The sequence below is a fragment of the Podarcis cretensis genome (assembly GCF_951804945.1).
Source record: "Podarcis cretensis genome assembly, chromosome: 2".
NCBI lineage: Eukaryota > Metazoa > Chordata > Lepidosauria > Squamata > Lacertidae > Podarcis > Podarcis cretensis.
In genome coordinates, this window is record NC_137171.1 from 89,057,875 (window position 1) to 89,077,098 (window position 19,224).

General features: G+C 42.6%; 1 protein-coding gene across 7 annotated transcripts in view; it reads right to left on the reverse strand.

Annotated features, from left to right (window-relative positions):
• The window catches only part of GRIP2 (glutamate receptor interacting protein 2), a 385,893-nt gene that overhangs the window by 57,375 nt on the left and 309,294 nt on the right, over positions 1 to 19,224 (reverse strand). For 6 of the 7 annotated variants that reach the window (XM_079964500.1, XM_079964497.1, XM_079964501.1 and 3 more), the window contains exons 2-7: positions 11,118 to 11,198; positions 9,482 to 9,617; positions 8,924 to 9,069; positions 7,599 to 7,685; positions 7,025 to 7,100; positions 5,851 to 5,996 (exon numbers count right to left, since the gene is read on the reverse strand). In XM_079964500.1, the coding sequence (XP_079820626.1) occupies positions 5,851 to 5,996; positions 7,025 to 7,100; positions 7,599 to 7,685; positions 8,924 to 9,069; positions 9,482 to 9,617; positions 11,118 to 11,198 (672 nt within the window). The remainder of the gene's footprint in view (positions 1 to 5,850; positions 5,997 to 7,024; positions 7,101 to 7,598; positions 7,686 to 8,923; positions 9,070 to 9,481; positions 9,618 to 11,117; positions 11,199 to 19,224) is intronic. The other variant, XM_079964498.1, reaches the window with a different exon arrangement.

A 19,224-nucleotide genomic window follows, 5' to 3' on the forward strand; every position in this document is an offset into this window, starting at 1 on the left:
AGACAGGATCATGTAATGCCTCCATTACAAGACCCTCGAAATTCACAAAACCAGCCAATATTATTCCAGATGCATTTGGTATGGGCAGAGGATACATATAAACACAGGAGATGCGCCATACAATCCATTGCAAGGTACAACCCAGTTGCTCAGCATAACTGATCAGCCACTGCCAAAAATTAGGATTCTGATGGAAGGACCAGATTCATGCAACATGACAGAGGGCATGTGAAGTATGGCATGCACACCTTTTCATGGGGCAACAACATCCCTGCCCATCAATGCCTCCTGGTGTGTACACAAACAGAAATGAATCTGACACCAATGAAGCTGTGCTGATGTTGAATAACTAGGAAATGCATTGGGAGAGGGAGGAACAACATCACTGTGCTCTAAGGCAGTAATGTGAACATGCCCCATTATTCCACCGCCACAAAACACCTTGGAGATCCTTGATAAATGACAGCATTCTCCATTTGGGAAAATATCAACATGTAGCTTTCTCACTCAAGTATAGGATTACTTGGTTAGCTGAACATTTGTGTTCCCAGATCAAAGACACACCAGGAGCCGTCTCTCACTTTAATTCTCAAAGTAACGGCTAGGAAGCTTTTCATTCCACCTTTTAACATATGGATTAGGAGCTATCAGTTGAGTGACTGGTTTAAAACTAAGTACTTAATTTGTGTCCACTGAGGGGTGGACACATAGGAGCTAGGAGAGAGAAGCAGGTATGCACCCTTCAGATATACTGGGAAAAGTCAAATAAAAAGGCAGTTGGAACGAATCTGGGGTAAGAGTTCTGTTTTAATTTGAAGGCTGTAAGCCTTCTTTGGTCCTTCTTCAAAGAGACTTGCCAGCTATGGCACCAGCTCTGCAGATCAGAATCCCCCAAATTATCCATGAAATTTGTACAACCCAGAATTTCTAATAGGGAAGAAAAAGTTTTCCTTCACAGGGAACAGCTTCCCAGCACTTTTTCTGTCCCGTTCAAAATATGTCAAGAGCTCTTGTGTTACGAACAAAAGCTTAGAAGCATGAGGCATCTAACCCCACCATCACCCCGGACAGAAAACTTCAGGAATAAAAGTGTCACAATAAGGGAATACATGTTGGCGGATATAAAGAAGCAAGCAAACCCAAAGAAATATATGTGCCTACAAGGCAGAAAAGCAAGGAAATATTCACTCTGATGCGCTTTACTTCAATAAGCCAGCTCCTATCAGCATCACCCAACCATATACAGTAAACATGAATTAGACCGATGTCTCGAAAGACTATTCTTATGTCAGTTGTTTGCAATCTGCAAAATATTTTTTTCCTCATTTCTGTCAATGCGTATTTGCTCTATATTCTGCAGTGCTTTTTTTTCTTTTTCCAACTCCAGGTATCATTGAGGAGCTACTGAAAATCACATCTGAGTTTCAGTTGGAAAACTGGCAAGCAGAACGACTCTGGCCTTTGATGACCTGGTGCCCTCCAGATGTTTGGGACTACAAGTCCCAACTGCCCATGTCAGCACGGCTGTGTTGGCAGAGAATGATGGGAGGTGTAGTCCAAAACTGCCTGGAGGGCACCAGGGAGGTGAAGGAAAGTCGGCTTTAAATCATGGCCTCTTGGGTGGACATGCATGTTCCACATTTTGATGTGAGACAACACAGATTCTGGAAGCAGAAATCCCAAGTTAAGAAGTCAGGCTGAATTGCTACACCTGTACTTTATTGATCTGCACTGTGGGGCTGGGGAGTTTCCCCCTTGTAGATACGAGATGAATGTCTGCTGGACAGATTGGCAATTAAGAACCCAAAGACAATGATGCGCTGCACAAACAACAATGCAGGCTGGGTGCCAATTTGCATGTGCTTATTTACATGTACAGAGGCAAATTTAGAAACAATTTCTATAATTTAAAATAGAAACATGATACATCTCACCACAGTGTGAAAGGCTGTGACCTGCATGCCTGCTCAGTCTGCTATGTGGGTAACCAACTGTCGATGGGCAAACTCCAGGTCCCTGCTCTCCCTTCCTTCCTTTGGCTCTTTATTTTTAAAGTGGACAACCCTTCAAATAGAGAACTGGGCTCTGTAAATTAGGACACATGGCCACTATATCAGGGCCTAAGGTGTAGACAAACAACTTATAATCTGGGTAGTACTTGACTGCAGCACATCAGAACGTGTAAGTGGGAATGCATGATCAAATACTGCTCCACCACACATCAAGGAGAAGAGGTCTCACCTAGCCTTCTTTGTGACATGCTAGTTTTACATATGTAGGATTTCCTACCCCCTCAATGGAGGAACCAAGCAAAACATGGTCCTCTCCTGCTTACACCATGATGTGCTCCAGTCCAGTTTAACACACAGTGACCTACATGTGGTGTGATGCTGTGTATTTTTTTTCTGTGTGTGACCAGCTATGAAAGCTCAAGAAAATAATATTACAGTGGTACCTCGGGTTACAAACTTAATTCGTTATGGAGGTCCGTTCTTAACCTGAAACTGTTCTTAACCTGAGGCACGCTTTTGCTAACGGGGCCTCCCGCTGCTGCTGCCACCACCACCGCCACCGCTGCACAATTTCCATTCTCATCCTGAGGGACTACTTCCAGGCTAGTGGAATTTGTAACCCAAAGTGTTTGTAATCCGAGGTACCACTGTGCACCCCTCCCCCAAAGCATGCAGGCTTTTTTAAAAAAATATTATGAGGTAGTACTTAATGTGATCAGAAAAGGTGCAGATGGGGAAATTAAAATCTTTGTTCCTCAGCTGATTTCCTGAATAAAACCCTAAATTTGACATTGATATGAGATTCCCTGCCTCTCAAAAGCAAATATCAGCTTCAGGAAAGTGTTTCCCACTCAGGACTGTAGTAGGGGAGAAAGGGTTAAGTTCCTTTATTTCAGGCCTGTGCAGGGAGCGGGGGCAGCCGGGTACACTTGCCCCAGGCCTCAGAAGGCAAAGCTGTCTGAGGGGGAGGGTGATCCACCAGGGGCCTGCCAGACATACACTGTCATGCCAAGAACCAGATTCCCACCCTGGGCCTCAGACAAGCTCTGCATGGGCCTGCTTTCTCCTGCCTTCTCTGATCTGCACATGAACTCAAGGACACGTAATCCGAGTTATCTGAGTTATCAATTGGCCCTTGATTTTGGTTAGAGCAGAGCTTCCCAAACTGTGTGTCGCGACACGTTAGTGTGTCCACTGCAGTTTGTAGGTGTGTTGTGTGAATGCTCCTCACACTCCTCTTGGGGCTGGAAAGATGTTAGTTTAACCTCCGGCTGGATAATAAAACTGAATTACTGTGATGCAAAATGATGCGTGTCTAAAAGGTGTGTCACCAGCATGAAAAGTATGGAAAGCTCTGGGTTAGAGTAATGCTGTTATCTCCATTAAAAGGTCAAAAATTGCTTAGTTCTGACCCCCCCTCCAAGTTTGGAATATATTGCATGCAAAATATCTAAACACTTCTCCAACAATTTTATATATACACGCACAATCTAGCTGCACATTGACAGTGTTCAATTTGTGGGGTGGGGAGCCGTTCCACAGTCCCTAGGCACAACTTGAAGCATTCTGAAATGCAGAATTTACTAAAACGAAACCATAACCGGGTACCATTCTCTCCCCTCCCTCCGCCCACCTTTCTTTGCTCCAGAGCTTAAACAGGATGATGCGGTTCCTTTGTTTACAATGAGAAGTGCAGGGGGAAAGGCTTTAAAAATAGGCAGTCCAGTCTGTTGCCCCCACCCCCGAGAGGCATCGCACTCTGCGACAGTTCACCGCGCTTCTGCAGCCAGCACAGCTTTGGACTCAGCAGTAACCCTTAAACCCATCATCTGCACATTCTGTTCCGTATTTTCTGGCATGAACTGCTCTAATTTGCCACACAGCAGCTACATCCTCCTACACAAATTCCGTGAAATTCAAAGGCTTCAATAGATGCTGTGCCTATAAAACACTTTGCATTGGGCTCCTGCATCTCCGGCAAAAGCCTACAATACAAATCAAGCAAATCTTCTGCTCAGGCCAGGCCACCACTGCCTGTCTTCTACTCAGGGAACAGACACGAATAAGACAAATCTGCCTCTCTCATTGAGCATCAGCAAGGGGCTTTAGCTCTTTCTGGCTATGACGTACACCAGGAAGAGATTAGGAACCACTGAAGTCGTGTCAGCGCAGGACTTTCTGGCACAAGTTCAGTCCCCAACCCAGCAGAATGAGCAGCAGGAGGAAGCCACCCCCTGTCAGCTAACATTGCCACGTTTTGAAGTAATGCAGATCTAAAGAGGGTAAGATTATTAAGTTCAGAGTCTAAAATTTACTGTAACTTCATCACAGCTAGATTCAATTTTTAGTTTTTGACGTCCAGCTCTGAAGCCAGAGATGCGAACACTGAGGGTCTTTTGAACGTATGTGCTCTAGCATTAGGAAAACCAGGAGAAGAGAAAACATACAGGCTGTGCAGGGTGGGAAACAGGGTTCATAAGGGGCCAGCAGCAGATTTAAATTCAGGCAAGTCTCAAGCACCCCATCGATTTTAATAGGCACTACTTTATATTCTTGTCTTTGAACAATTTTGCCAGAGAGTGGGGAACACATCCTTTCGTAAGGACACCATAAAATCCCTTGTTTATGCTCCCTCCTATAGCCAATTTCTGCATATTCTCTACTCCCATATTTCTCCTTTGCTAACAAGATAAGCAGCAGATGACTATAGATAACAATTTATAAATGAATGTTTCAATTATATTGTTCGGTCTGTGAATACAAAGCATGAGAACACAAAGCACTTTCCTTTTTCTTCTTCTTTGAACATAGATGGAAGAATGTGATCTGAATGAAGGCATACATTAAAACCTAGAAACAAATATTTTCTTGCATTTACTGGCATTTCAGGTGATTTAAGGATATGGGGACAGGAGACTAGATCTTCCTGTCTGGAATATTCACCTGGCAGGTTATCTGCTCTCCTTTACCCCGCAATAGTTTAATGTTCATGTGCCAAAGAGCATAATTTTCTATTTTTCAAGTCATTTTTTTTACTTTATTTGGGACCTTTATGCATTGGGCACTGCATTTCCCTCAGGTATTTAGTCGGCTACTGTGAGAACAGGATGCTGGACTAAATCATTGCCCTGATCCACCAAGCTTGGCTTATGTTCTCTTTGTTCAGCTGAGTCACCTGCCCCTAACATACAATGGAAGGCTTAATAGGCTTAAATTTCTGGGGGAAATTTACACTCTCTGCTATATAGTAAACATCAAGCCATGTTTCATAATGACATCAGGGTTCATTCCATCAGAGCCAATCTTTCTGTGTCTATAACCACCTCCAAGTCTATATGTCTTCTGCAAAACACCCTACAGCTTTCCTAGAGAAGACAATCCATTGTTTCGCTGCTCTTTCTCAGTAGTAACTGTAACATTTGCAGCAAAGTATTTGCCTGCAACTCCATCATTTTGTATTAATTTGTGATGTTGATAACGATCAGCTAACTTGTCTCAGCCTATGCACTTGTTGCTTAAGAAAACTGGTGCATGAAATTTGGGAAGCAGAACTTGGGAATGGTACTGAATGTCCCTTAGAAAGCATACCTAGTTTAGATTTACTGTATGCCTCCAGGAGCACACCTCCAAACTCAATTATCTATCCTAAGCTTGCTTTAAAAAACTACAAAGTTTTAGCCCATTCCTCTTGGCCGCTGTGGTAATTTTAAACTTTTACATTTTCACTACCTACAGATCAGTATATTCTGCACTGGGTGAGGAGAAAATGCAAATGAATTCCTCCCTCCCCATGGCCAAAGCCTGTGCCCCCTCCCCGAGGGAATCCAAAAGCCCTTACCCATTATGGTGACATCATACTCAATCTGGAAAAGTGCCTCTTGGTTGCACTGGCGAAGGATGTTCAATGCGTCAGCGTGACTCACACTGTGAAGGGGAATCCCGTCAACACTCAGTAGCCTGTCCCCAATTTTCAGAGACCCTTCCCTGCAGGAAAATTGCACACAATTCTTAACACATCCAAAACCAGGACAGACAGACCCCCCAAATGAAGCATATGTGGACCAGAAAACCAGCTTTTCAAACAGCTTGTGTTTTTACGTTTATTGCACATCTGCCGGAAAGAACAATGTTTCTTTGCTACCTTTAGTGCTTTGTATTATGTTGGATTTCATTCTTATGAGTCGCCCAGGGAGCATGTGTAATTGGGAAGCCGTTCAAATGTAGTAAGTGGGGAAGTCAGTTCATAACTAGCTTACCAAGACAAATATTTCTTTGGCCCCCTTTCCAGGTACACTTAATGGCACAGATGTTGCTGCTTGAACAATTATCCCCATACTGGTCTCCAGCTGTTTTGGACCAAGGTAGAACACCATCCCATCAGATGTTAAGGAAATAAACAAGTATCTGACTTCTAGAAGACATTTAAAGGCAGCCCTGTTTAGAAGTTTTTAACGTTTGATGTCTTCCTGTGTTTGTTGGAAGCCGCCCAGAGTAGCTAGGACAACCCAGTCAGATGGGCGGCATATAAATAAATTGTTGTTGTTGTTGTTGTTGTTAGTAGTAGTAGTAATTACTCCATCACCTGTAATCTAAAACAGTTGGAGGGCACCATATTGGTAAAGGCTGAGACAAGGGATCTTGTAACAATCTATCCACCATCTGCCTCAGTTAGAGCATACATAACAGCTATTTTTAAAATCAGTTGCACAAATTAGTGGTAAGCATGGAAATCAGTATTTGAATTTGGCCTGAAACTATTTTCAGTCTCTTGAAACACTAGCTAGTGATCATTTGGGGGAAAGTCGAGAAAAAGAGACATGTAGAGAGTACGCCCAGATATCAAACTTAGATATACAGCTGGTATGCAGACCTACTAGGACAGGCATAGGCAAACTCCACCCTCCAGATGTTTTGGGACTACAACTCCCATCATCCCTGTACTAGGAGCTTCAGGTAGGTTGGTTGGGAAAACACCTATTTGTTTAAGCTCCATTGCTAAATGTGAACATTACCTGTCTGCTGGACCACCTGGCCTAACATATGTCAGTACTAATGGCCTGGATTTGTGCCAATCTTCGTGGGCTCCTCCTGTAACAAATTTGCAAAAACACACACACAAATAAATGCTGTAATGCTGAGATAGGAAAAATCTGTACCATAGCAGAAGACATGAACCCTTCTCCAGCCCAGCTATTAAAGGATTCAATCCAATGAGTCACTATGAGCATGGAAAGGCATCTGCTAATGGAAATTTCCTTCCCTCTCCTCCCACTGCACACCCCCAAATCTGATCTGGGGTTACCCCAACTCTCGCAAACAGATCTGAGGGGCTTTCAGAGGGGAGACATTCTGTTGCATTGAGCAGAAGTCATTCTGTGAACCATGTGACTCTGATGGATGCAACCCAAAGAACCTCTGAAATAAAGATGGAACCCCAAAACTGTATTTGTCAGCATTCTTCGAAGATTGTCCTGTATGATTATTAGCTTAGGATTTTGATTTATACAGAATAGCTGGCTTTATCCCCGCCCCCACTTTTACATGTCCCAACAATGTAGTTTTATCATTAACCAAAGAGAATCTGACCTCGTAGTACAAATCCAAAACTGTTGCCTTCTTTGTACAGGGTGACTTCAATGGTCTTTGGAATGATGCCGGCACTATTATCCGGGGCTAGAGATAGGGAGGAAAAGGGGTGAATTGACATCCTTAAACCTTTTTTTTAAAAAAAATTATTCATCAGATACGAAAATTTGCCTAATCACATTCAAAAATCTTGCAATATGAGGGGCTTTTGAAGCAGGTAAAAAGAATGCTTGCCTTAAGTATATGAAGCTATTAAACAGAATTAAAAATATGGCTAAATCAAGATCCAATCTTCTAGACTGCCCTCAAGCTCTCTTAATGCATACATAATACTGTACTAAAGCAAACCATTGCCCTTTTCCTGGAAGCTTCAAATCTGATTGCACCTTTCAGAAGCTGGCAGTGGTTACTGGACTGTCAGGTATCTTAGGCAAAAAGCCTGCAGGCAACCCTAGATGACTATGTTCAAATCTTCACAGCTAAAAGAATAGTTTGATTATAAAGTAGAAAGCATGGTTAAAGTACAGGCAGTGACCATTTTGTGCACATTCAACTGACATATGACCACTGATGCGTGGGTCATTTTGGACCCAGAAGAGGGCAGAATGGGGTGGAATGGGATGGGGGACAGGAGGGCAGGCTTATGCATGCTCCGCTGGTGCACGCAGGGCCAGGAAGGTTGCCTGTATTGAACACTCCTAAAGGAAATGTGATGCTAGTCATACTTAAAACTGCTTTGAGTGGGCTTTGTTGTTGTTTTTTACTACCAAGCAGTATAAAAAAATTATTACCTAAATAAATAAAAAAATGCCACCTTGAGCTCCTTGGAGCAAAGATGGGCCATTAATGCAAAGAATGGTAATAATATCACCATCAAGAGCATATGCTTCAGTTTGTGAGTCAATAAGAATCTGATCGGTCATCTACTCAAATATCCATAGACAGTGGAATTGTGGCACCAGTTACAGGTGGAAACAGTTTGTTTTCTCCATCTGCTACTGCCTGTAAAATCTTGAGGATTGCTAAATGTTTACAAGCAACAGCATCCAGAATTCTGGATCCAACCTAGTCACTGGAAGTGTTCCCGGTTTCATATCACTGGCATTTCCAGTTAAAAGAATTTCCTAGAACAAAGCTGGAAGGGACCTTTGCCTGAAATGTTACAGATAGCTGCTGCTGCCGCCAGTCAATGGAGACTAACTGGAGCAAGATGGCTGAATGATCTGATGGTTGAAACCAATTTTTGTAGAAGAGGGAAGGAGGGGAGGTGAAGCCACCTACATCTTGAAACATTACAGTAGTAACTCCATCCAGGAGGTACTAACCCGCTAGTGGCAGCTCGTATTCTACCTCTAGCACCACCCTTTCCCCCACGTTCTTCAACAGGCTTATGATTTCGTCATGGCGAAGTTTTGTCAGGTTAATCCCATTCACTGACTTGATGTAGTCACCAACGTTTAGCTGGTCGCTCCTGTAATAAATGCAACAAAACATCTCAATTGCATCTTTCCAGCACCCTTTTCATAATTTGCATGATCTGCAATTACATCCTTACTGGCTTATTAAATAGAGAGAACTACCTACATAATGAGGAATGTGAACTTAAACTCCATATGGAAAGTAACAGCAGATATTACTTGATAACCGTGCACAAAAGCATTTTTCTTTATTTTTTAATAAGGAAGGTTCAGGGAAATGAGAAAAGGGTTTATAATATGCACCCACTGAATCATAACGAGTAAAGTTGTGTTAGGAGGTGAGGCTGAAAGAAGTTATTCTTTAGCTATCCAACATGCAAAAAGTGCTTTGAACAAATTGCTGGTCCCTGGTGATGCATGATCCCAAGACAATGAAATCTATCCTTGTTAATGTGATTGGTTTACCTTGCTGCCAGCCCTCCTGGTCTCAGGTTGGAAACTCTTGGTTTACCATCTTTATCTGTACCACCAGATATAGTTAAGCCAAGGGTGCTTCCTTCTTTTTTAATCAGTTCCACAATAGTGACTCCTCTGAATTCTTCTGTGGAGAAAATACAGGAAGAGGTCCCTGGACATTGTTATGCTACCCAGCACATCTCGTAAGTAAAACAGTGAAAAATACATTTCAGCATTTATAAACAACATCACAGACAATGGAGATGCTCAAAGTGCTTAATAACTCCCCAATCCTTCCTACTTTATTTTTCCCAAGCTACCTATGTTTGGTGGGCTAGGTGAGTCTCTGCTAAGGGTTGCCCAACATCTTTGGCACACGTTTCCAAAAATAAGGTCGATAGTGTGCCAGGCTGTTTTGTTTTTTTTGTTTTGTTTTAAGTCTTATTACTTGCTGTCTGTTTCAGAAGAGGAAAAGGCTAGCTGTATATTAGTTCTTGTATAATGTTATGTGTCAATTTAAGTGCTCAGGATCCACTCCTCTCTCTTCTATGCATTTTCTGCTTTGGATTGCATTGATGACTCTGAACGTCTCCATGGGGCAAACGGGTGTAGGTGCCACAGTATCCACAGGTGACTGCAAATGGGCCTAAACCTAAGGACACTCAGTAATGGAAGAATGAAGAATATCACACCTGTGTCATTTAAATGATAATCTGACATTAATGCATGAATGAAGGCGAATAAGTGCTGCATAATGGTCCCCCTATAAATATTTATCACTCTCCAGCCTTGTAATGCATACGAGTAGAGCATGTTTTACAAGTCTTCACTATTACGGGCTCAAGCTGCTACAGAATGTATCGCATCTCATGTGGCTGATCAATCAAAACTGAAGGAACAATAAAAATGAGTAGTAGTTTGGATGTGCTCCTCAATAGCTTTTTTCTTCTCTTCCTCCCCACCTTCAACATTTTCTTCCATTTCCTCCTTTTGGCTTTGTAATAATAATAATAATAATTATTATTATTATTATTATTATTATTATTATTATTACAGGAATTACCTGAGCCTGATGCTGTCCCATCTCTTAACTATGGCTATGAGGTCAGGAGTGCTGCAGGGCTTGCATGCCTTTTCATCAGATGCAATTTCCCTCCTTTTAATTTTTGGAGCTAACCTTGGTGCAGCAACACATCTCTACTGCCATTGGTGCAGACCATGGTTTACTGCACCAGGAACTAGCATTTGCAGGCAGCTTCCAGGGCTCAAGTGCCCCCATTAGAGCTCAGCAACATTGATCCCTGTCCTAACATGCCCCCCCCCCCAAGACACATGCATTTCTGGCAGCAGCAATTTTAATTTTCCATTATGACCCTGATGTAGTGTTGACACAGTGGGAAATATTTAAATTAAAACCTACGACTGCAGCTAGCTACCAGGTGAGCCCATGGTCAGGAGCACCCACCCAACTTCTGCTGGGATGTGAGCACTGCACCAGTCCCTTCCAGTAAGCAACCCACCTGCCAGAAAGTTAGCAAAGCGGCTCTACCACACCCAGCAAAGCACTTTTGGTGGTTACCAAACTAAGAATGAAACCTTACTGACCTCAAAAAGGTATACATGGCTAAATGAAAATGTCAGTTACCTGGTATACTTTGCCTTCTTGAAACCAGGGCTGTGTCCAGTCCACCTGAGTCTTTGCTCCCTTTCGAGTAAGGGCCATCATCTACCAAAACAAAAATCGCAACAGACTGATGTGCAAATTATAAACAAGTTCTTCCTAACCTGTAGGTCACAACCCACGAGTGGTCTGCGGGCTTTATAAGCAAGCCCCAAATAATCATTGCTTTTAATTCTTAACAGGTATGACAAATATTTCTTACAACTTTTTGTTTCATTGACATTTTATAATGCTGTGCTGACACCAAGCATTTGAAAATCTTGAGTCTCACACATTTTAACACTTGCGAACTGCACGTTGCTGGCTAGCAGTGCCTGAGCATCACAGGTAAATTTTAATAGTCACTAAGAACAACCCTCAGAGTTAAGCTAAGGGTGATTTCAATTTTTGCTTACTCAACATTTAACTAAATAAATAAAAAAAATTTGTCCAGTAGCACCTGAGAGACCAACTAAGTTTGTTCTGCGTATAAGTTTTCATGTGCATGCACACTTCTTCAAATACATACCAACATTTAACTATTACTTTTCTGCGAAGGAATCAGAGAAGTTTGAGTGATGTCACTGCTAACACAAAGTTGTCTCTCCATGCAAAACAACAACATCAGCTCACTTAACCCTCATGTAATAGGGCCCTCACAAATAAATGTTTGGAACTCTGGTTATCTGAATTCTGGCTTTGTAAAATTCCTTGCAAAGTCCTTTTATAACCTTTAGAATTAGTGTACATGTTACTGTGGCTGTAGAGATAGTGCTGAAAATGGCATTCCTAGGTGACTTCTCTACCACCCACCATAGCATTTAGAGGCTTCTTATAGTGTTTGGGGGATGCGGGTAGAGCTGTGGGTTAAACCACAGAGCCTTGCTCAGTCCCTGCTCCTGCCAACCTAGCAGTTCGAAAGCACGTCAAAGTCCAAGTAGATAAATAGGTACCACTCTGGCGGGAAGGTAAACGACGTTTCCGTGCGCTGCTCTGGTTTTCCAGAAGCAGCTTAGTCATGCTGGCCACATGACCCGGAAGCTGTATGCCGGCTCCCTCGGCCAATAAAGCGAGATGAGTGCAGCAACCCCAGAGTCAGCCACGACTGGACCTAATGGTCAGGGGTCCCTTTACCTTTACCTTATATTGCTTTGGAGGCTGGCCTCACCATCTTGCAAGCAGCCTTACTCCTGCTCCATCCCCTTTGGCAATTGGTGGAAGAGTAAAGTGACTTACAATGTATCGAATCCAACAATGTCATTGTGTGCCACGTTTTCCCACACCTCTACCTGCTGTGGAGAGTTGGGGAAATCGTCATGGCAGATTTGAAGGGTGCAGGGAGTGCACAGAGGAGAGGAAGGGGACGTTCCATTGCAGGAGTGTGCAGTGTGCATAAGGGCCACTTAATGTTGTGGCAGGGCAATGCTGTGAGGCATGTGGAAGACTGCTTTATACTTAAGACTAAACATGACCTCCCTACTTCGGTAGCACTTTTCCAGGACAGCAGTGATAAAAGGACAATCTGATTTATTTTTCATGAGATAACCCTTTAAGGGTGAAAGAACATCATTCCAATATGGCTTTAAGCATGCCATAATACTTGCACAGAAACTCATGGTCCCCAGAAATGGAATCATACATCAGGATACCAACAGAGCACTAAATCACTATACTTGAATCCAATCACCTGTTCCCTTGCATCCTTTTATTTCAAAGTCACCTCTCCTTGCTGCAACTTCAAAGTGGGGGTGGGGGCGGCGGCACAGAAACAGTATATAAAAGAGTATCAGCTTAAAATGCTAATGGTATAATTAAATATGGATTTCACTTCTTATGTGCATTTTCCCCCCAAGGAGATACTTATTTGCCAGGAAATAAGAACTCTCAAATCTCTTTTCCTCCCGCATTTACTGACTGTATCAAATCACAGAAACTTCAATACTGATAGAACGAAAACCGTTTTAAGGGAACCCAAGGGTACAATACTTGCAATGCATCTCACTGCAGCCTATAATTTACTGCACAGAAGGAGTTAACTCCCAGTATCCCAAACCCATTCAGTCTCTAATAGGTACTTATCAAGTATCTGATCACTGCAGCACCCACTGGATATTCGGTTTGTACTGGAAAGTAAAAAATAAAATAAAAAAATCAACCAGATCAGCTGCATAGTTGAGAGTGGTGGAATCGTACAGAAATACCTGTTTGAAATGCAACATGCTTGGGAAGCACTATTAAATTTCAGTCACTTTGCATACCATAACTGTGGAACCCATACTGGAGAACAGCTGCATGTGTCAAAGTTAAACCTAATTCACAGTACATTATTTCTCTTGGGGAGCTTAGGGAAAATGCTAATCTACCAATCTATATAATATAATCTCTGGAATATAATCTATATATTCCATTGACACCAAAAGATGCCCCCCAATGAAATTTGGTAGCAATGTTGTTGTTTTTTAATGAAAAGTACGATCAAAACTAAAAAGCATCCTGTCTGGAATGTCTCTAAGATGGGGGCCTGCTTGACAATGTGTGTCAACTAACAACATAAAAAGAGCCATGCTCTTAGGGTTAAAGGCTCATGAGGCCAGAATCCTGTTTTCACTGCAGCCAACCCATCAGTAGCGTGCAAAGTAGGACCTGAGGACCTCTCCAGTTACAGTTCCCAGCAAGTGGTATTCGGAAGCATACAGAAATTATGCTTCTTGCTTCAGAGTTATTGTTGTTTCAATTCATATTCAAATTAATTTAGTAAACTGCAAAGATGCATATGGTTAATGGTCTACAATTTTATCGTTTAGTCGGGAAACAGCCTGCCTAATATGAATATAAAATGATAATAATAACATTCATTTCAACCATCCAGGTAGTCTGACAAAAGTTTGGACTTGATAATGGCTTCCAAAGCACCTCCCCAAGCACTTAAAGCTACAGGTGGGTGAATCTGTCAATTTAGGTCCCTTTCAGTTTCTCATATTTCCCCGATCACAAGTTCAGTTCTCCACATTTTCTTATCAGTTTGTGATTTAAAAAAAAAATTATTACGCAGGTAATAGCTCAATTTGTAGAGCACAAGACTCTTAATCTCAGGGGCATGAGCCCCATGTTGGGTGGAAGATATCTGCACTGCAGGGATTTGGACTAGATGACCCTTGTGCTTCCTTCCAATGCTACAATTCCATGAAGATTCATCAGCAAATTTACCCAGATATACACATTTTGTACGCTATTTTGCCAAATGTACACACACTGTTTGCAAAACCTTTTCTCTAATATAATGCATTTTATTTTCACTATCTTTATTTCCATGCACATTTAACCCTAAGATAATGCATTTTTGTGTACATATCTTGGCTGGAGAACAGCATCGCAAAATTCAAAAAAGTGCAGATTTCGAAGGCTGGCTGTGTTTCAGTTCACATGTTGTTTGGAAAAGTACAAATTAGGTAAGTTAGTTTTTAAATGTGAATTGAATCAAATTTCTCCCCCATTCCTATTTGCAAACCATGCCTTGGATACTTGCCAGAGCGCTGCCTTAGCAGTTCCAAGATAAAATAAAAAATAAAAACTGACATAACATCTTTTGGGGTGCCATAGCGAGCTCAGGGTGGCATCTGGCAATATAAGGGGGATTTTGTTGTTGTTGTGAGAAATTACCTAAAGCATTTCTATGGGACAGGCAGGCACACAATTTTGCCACTGTGAGTTCCTAGTCCAGAAGCAGAGACTGACTGCACTAGGGAGCCACGGAAGCAGACTTCACAATTACATGGATGCCCCAGACATGCCATCAGCCATCTGCTTTTCATTACAGACACCTCAGCAATCCCTTCCCCGAACACCAAGAGAGAGTGTTGAGATTTCCTTCTGGTAACCCCAAAGCAACATCTGATGTAACACCCTCAGCATCAGTAACACCCTGCCCCAGAAGTGCAAGTGGTGCAGACAAACAAACAAGCTTGACAGCTAAGCTAGCATCTCAAGAGTGTGGCCCAAGGTAAACCAGCTCATCATCATCAAGAGCTTTTTGCAAAACAGCTAAATGGCCTGAGCCAGCAATAATAAATCCACTTTCACCATTCACAATTAGCCATCATTCAACAAAGGTGCCAGTCAACAAAAACCTCTGGCATTTCACTGACAGTTCAGATGGCAAACAATTAGCACCAAGACTTTCCCTCTCCCCCCTCCATCCCTTTTGAGCTCTTCTCCCCAGCAGAGGGGAAGATGCTAAAGTGTTTGTTTTTGCTCATTATCTGACTGAAAATGTTTGAGCAGTCAAGGAAGGTGCCTGCTGAAGTGTGAATTGGCATTTGCTTGCATTCATTTCCCTGCTGTGCGCCTTTTGTTCATATCTGGCTGGCTTCCTGCTTTGTCAATCAGGTTTACTTTATTAGATATATTTCCCTCCTCCCTTCTCTACTCCATCTTCAATTAAGTCTCTTATATTGTGTGTTAATATCCTGTCCTCATTCTTAGCATGTCATCTTAGGAGCTTCATGGGAACAATAGCCTCTTAAGAGCTTTCCCTCCAGAAAAAGAAAGTGTGAGATAAAAAAAGGGAGATCTGACACCTCTCCAAATTTTAACCTCCAACTAAAAGTGCACTGTGTATTAGGACATGTGCGCCCATGTCTACCACTGGAAAGTTCTTTTTCTGATGGTTATAACTTCAGCATATCATGAGATGTGCAGAAAGGAGCATTCACATCAGACACCCTGCACAAAAAGATACTATGTGCTACATAGATATATCTCTGCAGGGGAAGAGCTGTGGCTCAGTGGTAGGTAGCACATTTGCTTTGAATGCAGAAGATCCTGAGTTCAATCCCCAGCATCTCCAGACGGCCCAGGAAATATCCCTCCCCATAAACCCAGGAGAGTCAGCTGCTGCAGACAACGCTGATCTAGATGGGCAGCTTCCAATATGCCTATATGGCTACTACTCTTGTGCAGGCTATCAAGAAATTCCCCGATGCCAATAGAGCAACAATACCCTTAGTTTCTTGGCTGGGAAACTATGACATCCACAGGTTTGAAACTTTTGTTTAAAGGGCAGGTGAGCTCTAGAAATGGTAACTGATGAGGGTCAGAGTTGCATGGGGAGACAACAGAGTGTCTTCTCTAGTATGAACCTCTCTGAGCACTGTGGTTGCTTGCAGGAACAGCCCAAGACTATTTGCCACCTGTGGTGAACAGCATGAGGGCAACTTTCCTCCCTGGTTCTATGGCAATTGAATTTTACTTCAATAGGGTAGCTTCCTCCACTGCATCTGAAGGGCGACAAGCTAGCTGAAGGGATGCAGGGCAGGCTGAAGGGCACGCAGAGCTCTGATTCTTAGTATCACATCACTGGAGCCTTGCTCTATCTAATGGTAGAGCCGGCCTGGTTGTTTGAGATAACCAGCCACAAGGAACAGGGCATTTTTAACAAGTATACCATTAGACATTTCAGTGATTTCCAGCCCATGAAAGGTGCCCCCCCTCCTGTGTTCCACATGGAACACCTTGCCCAATTCAGTCCAGATTCAGTTGCTTGACTTCCTCACACAATATGATGTTTATACAAGCGTAATTAATGTTGGAGGCACAAATTCACATGGGATAGCAGCTCATCTTCAACGTAAAGAATCACAGTGTGTGAATAGAATGCATACCTAAGCAGTTTGGGGGTTTTGCTGGTGAGGAGGACAGGAAGTGTTTTTGTGAACATGAGGGTTTGTAAGAATTATTTTTTCCTTCAGGCTTTGGCTATTATAATACTAGCAGGTTGGCAGCAGGGGGAGAGAGCAGTTTCTGCCCCAGGATGGAACCTGCCCCACTTCGAAGAGAGCGATGAGAGGGGAGTGTGTACACCCTAGGTGAGAGATAGGGGTATAATGATCCATAGGTTTCCTGTTCCCTTGCTTGAGGGGGTTAAGGAGTGTTCCAACACATATTCAGCACGATGGAGAGGTATTTTGCGATTTTTATATCGTTTTGATGGATTTATTGTGTTTATTGTATTTTTTTATTGTATGTTTCTTTTGTATTTTGATACTGTTCTCCACTTAGAGGGCCTCTGGGCCAAAAGGTGGTGTATAAATAAATGGTAACAGAATAAATCAGCTATATTGTCAGAACTGGCTTTCAGGAAGGAAGATCCACCCAGGAGGCAGACATGCTCTTCATACTGAAGAGCTGCCCATTGTTAAAGCATTCTTGTCCCACAACTACATCCTCAGGTGCCAATCATCTGAATATTTTTCAATAGCGTTACAGTCTACTTATGCAGAGCTAAGTGTCTGGAAGAATAACAGCTTTGTGTAGATAGCAGCAACATCCCTACCCTGTGCAATAAATGGTCTTATTTGTTCCATTTGACAAGCTCCTGAAGTTTTGCATCTGCACTGAGTGAAACCATAAGCAACATCAAGAAATCCAATTGCAAGCTTGATGTTAAAACACTGGCAAAAAAACCCCTCCCCAATCTGTAAAAATCCATGTGGAACCTGACTTAGTAACACAAGGTATACAGAAGAATCTCAAAAAGAGAGGAGCAGTTGCATTATTCAGGTACGTGTTTCAGAAACTGGCAGTACCAAAAGTGTTTTTGCATTTTAATTTTTTTTTTTAAAGGAGGAAGACGGAAGGCAGCATAAATCCTACAATTCCATTGTACTCTGCCCCTTGTAGTAGCAACACATTCACACTTCTATACTTTCCTTGACAGTACTCAAGTTGCTAAAAACCCAGCCTCTTTTGTCACTGTTAAGTGATGAGAAAGCCTTACCTCCACTTCCCTGAGTGGTAAGAAGTTCAAGGGGAGGAGAGACGACTGGATACTTGTGTTTGTATTATTTCATTCATTTAGAAATATACACAAGCAGAACACAGGAGGCAATAAGTGGTTTAGCACTCCTATAAGCAGCAAAACAGATGGCCCTTTTCAACACCTCGGAAAAAGAATTACTTGAACCCACAAAGGTGCCTTCTAGCACTCATGCTCTGCTTCCTTTCAAGTCTTCCCCTCTTTCCTCCAGAAATAATTCTATTTTTACCTCACACACAGATGCTTTCCCATCAACCCTTCCTCCCAGTTGGTTGGAGGACCATGCGGTCAAGAGAACCCCTCCCCGCATTCAATCATCTGAAGGGGTGTAGCCCAGTCATAACTTTACCTGAAGGACCATCTTGCCCCACATATCCCAGTTGGGAACAGTGTGTTCCTCTGATGGGCTATGGTTAAGGCTATTCCCCATAGCTATGGGAGAAAATATTGGACATATGATTGCAATGAGAGTGGGGAACCCGATTTTAAGAAATTGTATTAAATTAAAGCAATTTGGTTTGATTTGTAATAATTTGGAAAATCAATAAAAATATTTTTTTAAAAGAGTATTCCCCATAGGTACTCCTGCCATACTAGAAACCAGACCTTTGATTTTGCTCTGTGAATTTGACTACCGATCAAACTTGGATGAATGCCTAGCCTGGGATTCAACTAATGTCAGTGGAAGCCCTGTGCTAGGACTTCCACTTGCACAACGGGTCATTCCCCCCTCTCCTCTGCCCCTTGTGCCTACAGAAATAGGCTCTAACGGGTGAGGGGAACCCTCAGAACAGCCTCAAGGGGAAGAAGAGGGAGGATTGTTCTGTCTGGCAAGCTGACATGCTTCCGCTGATGGAATGACAAGAAAAGAGCGATGTTGAACACCTTCCCTAGCGTTTTTGCTTTTAGTTAGCTATTGGAAATTTAAGTGTTGAAGAGAGCTATTGGCCATTTTATACTACATATACTATAGATAATTTGAAGCTTTTGGGATCTGCTATTTAGATTGTTAGGGACGCAGGTGGCACTGTGATCTAAACCACTGAGCCTCTCTTGGGCTTGCCAATCAGAAGGTCGGCAGTTCAAATCCCTGCGACAGGGTGAGCTCCTGTTGCTGGTCCCAGCTCCTACCAACCTAGCAGTTCAAAAGCATGTCAAAGGGCAAGTAGATAAATAGGTACTGCTGCAGCAGGAAGGTAAACCGTGTTTCCGTGCGCTGCTCTGGTTTCAGTGTTCCGTTGTGCCAGAAGCGGCTTAGTCATGCTGGCGACATAACCT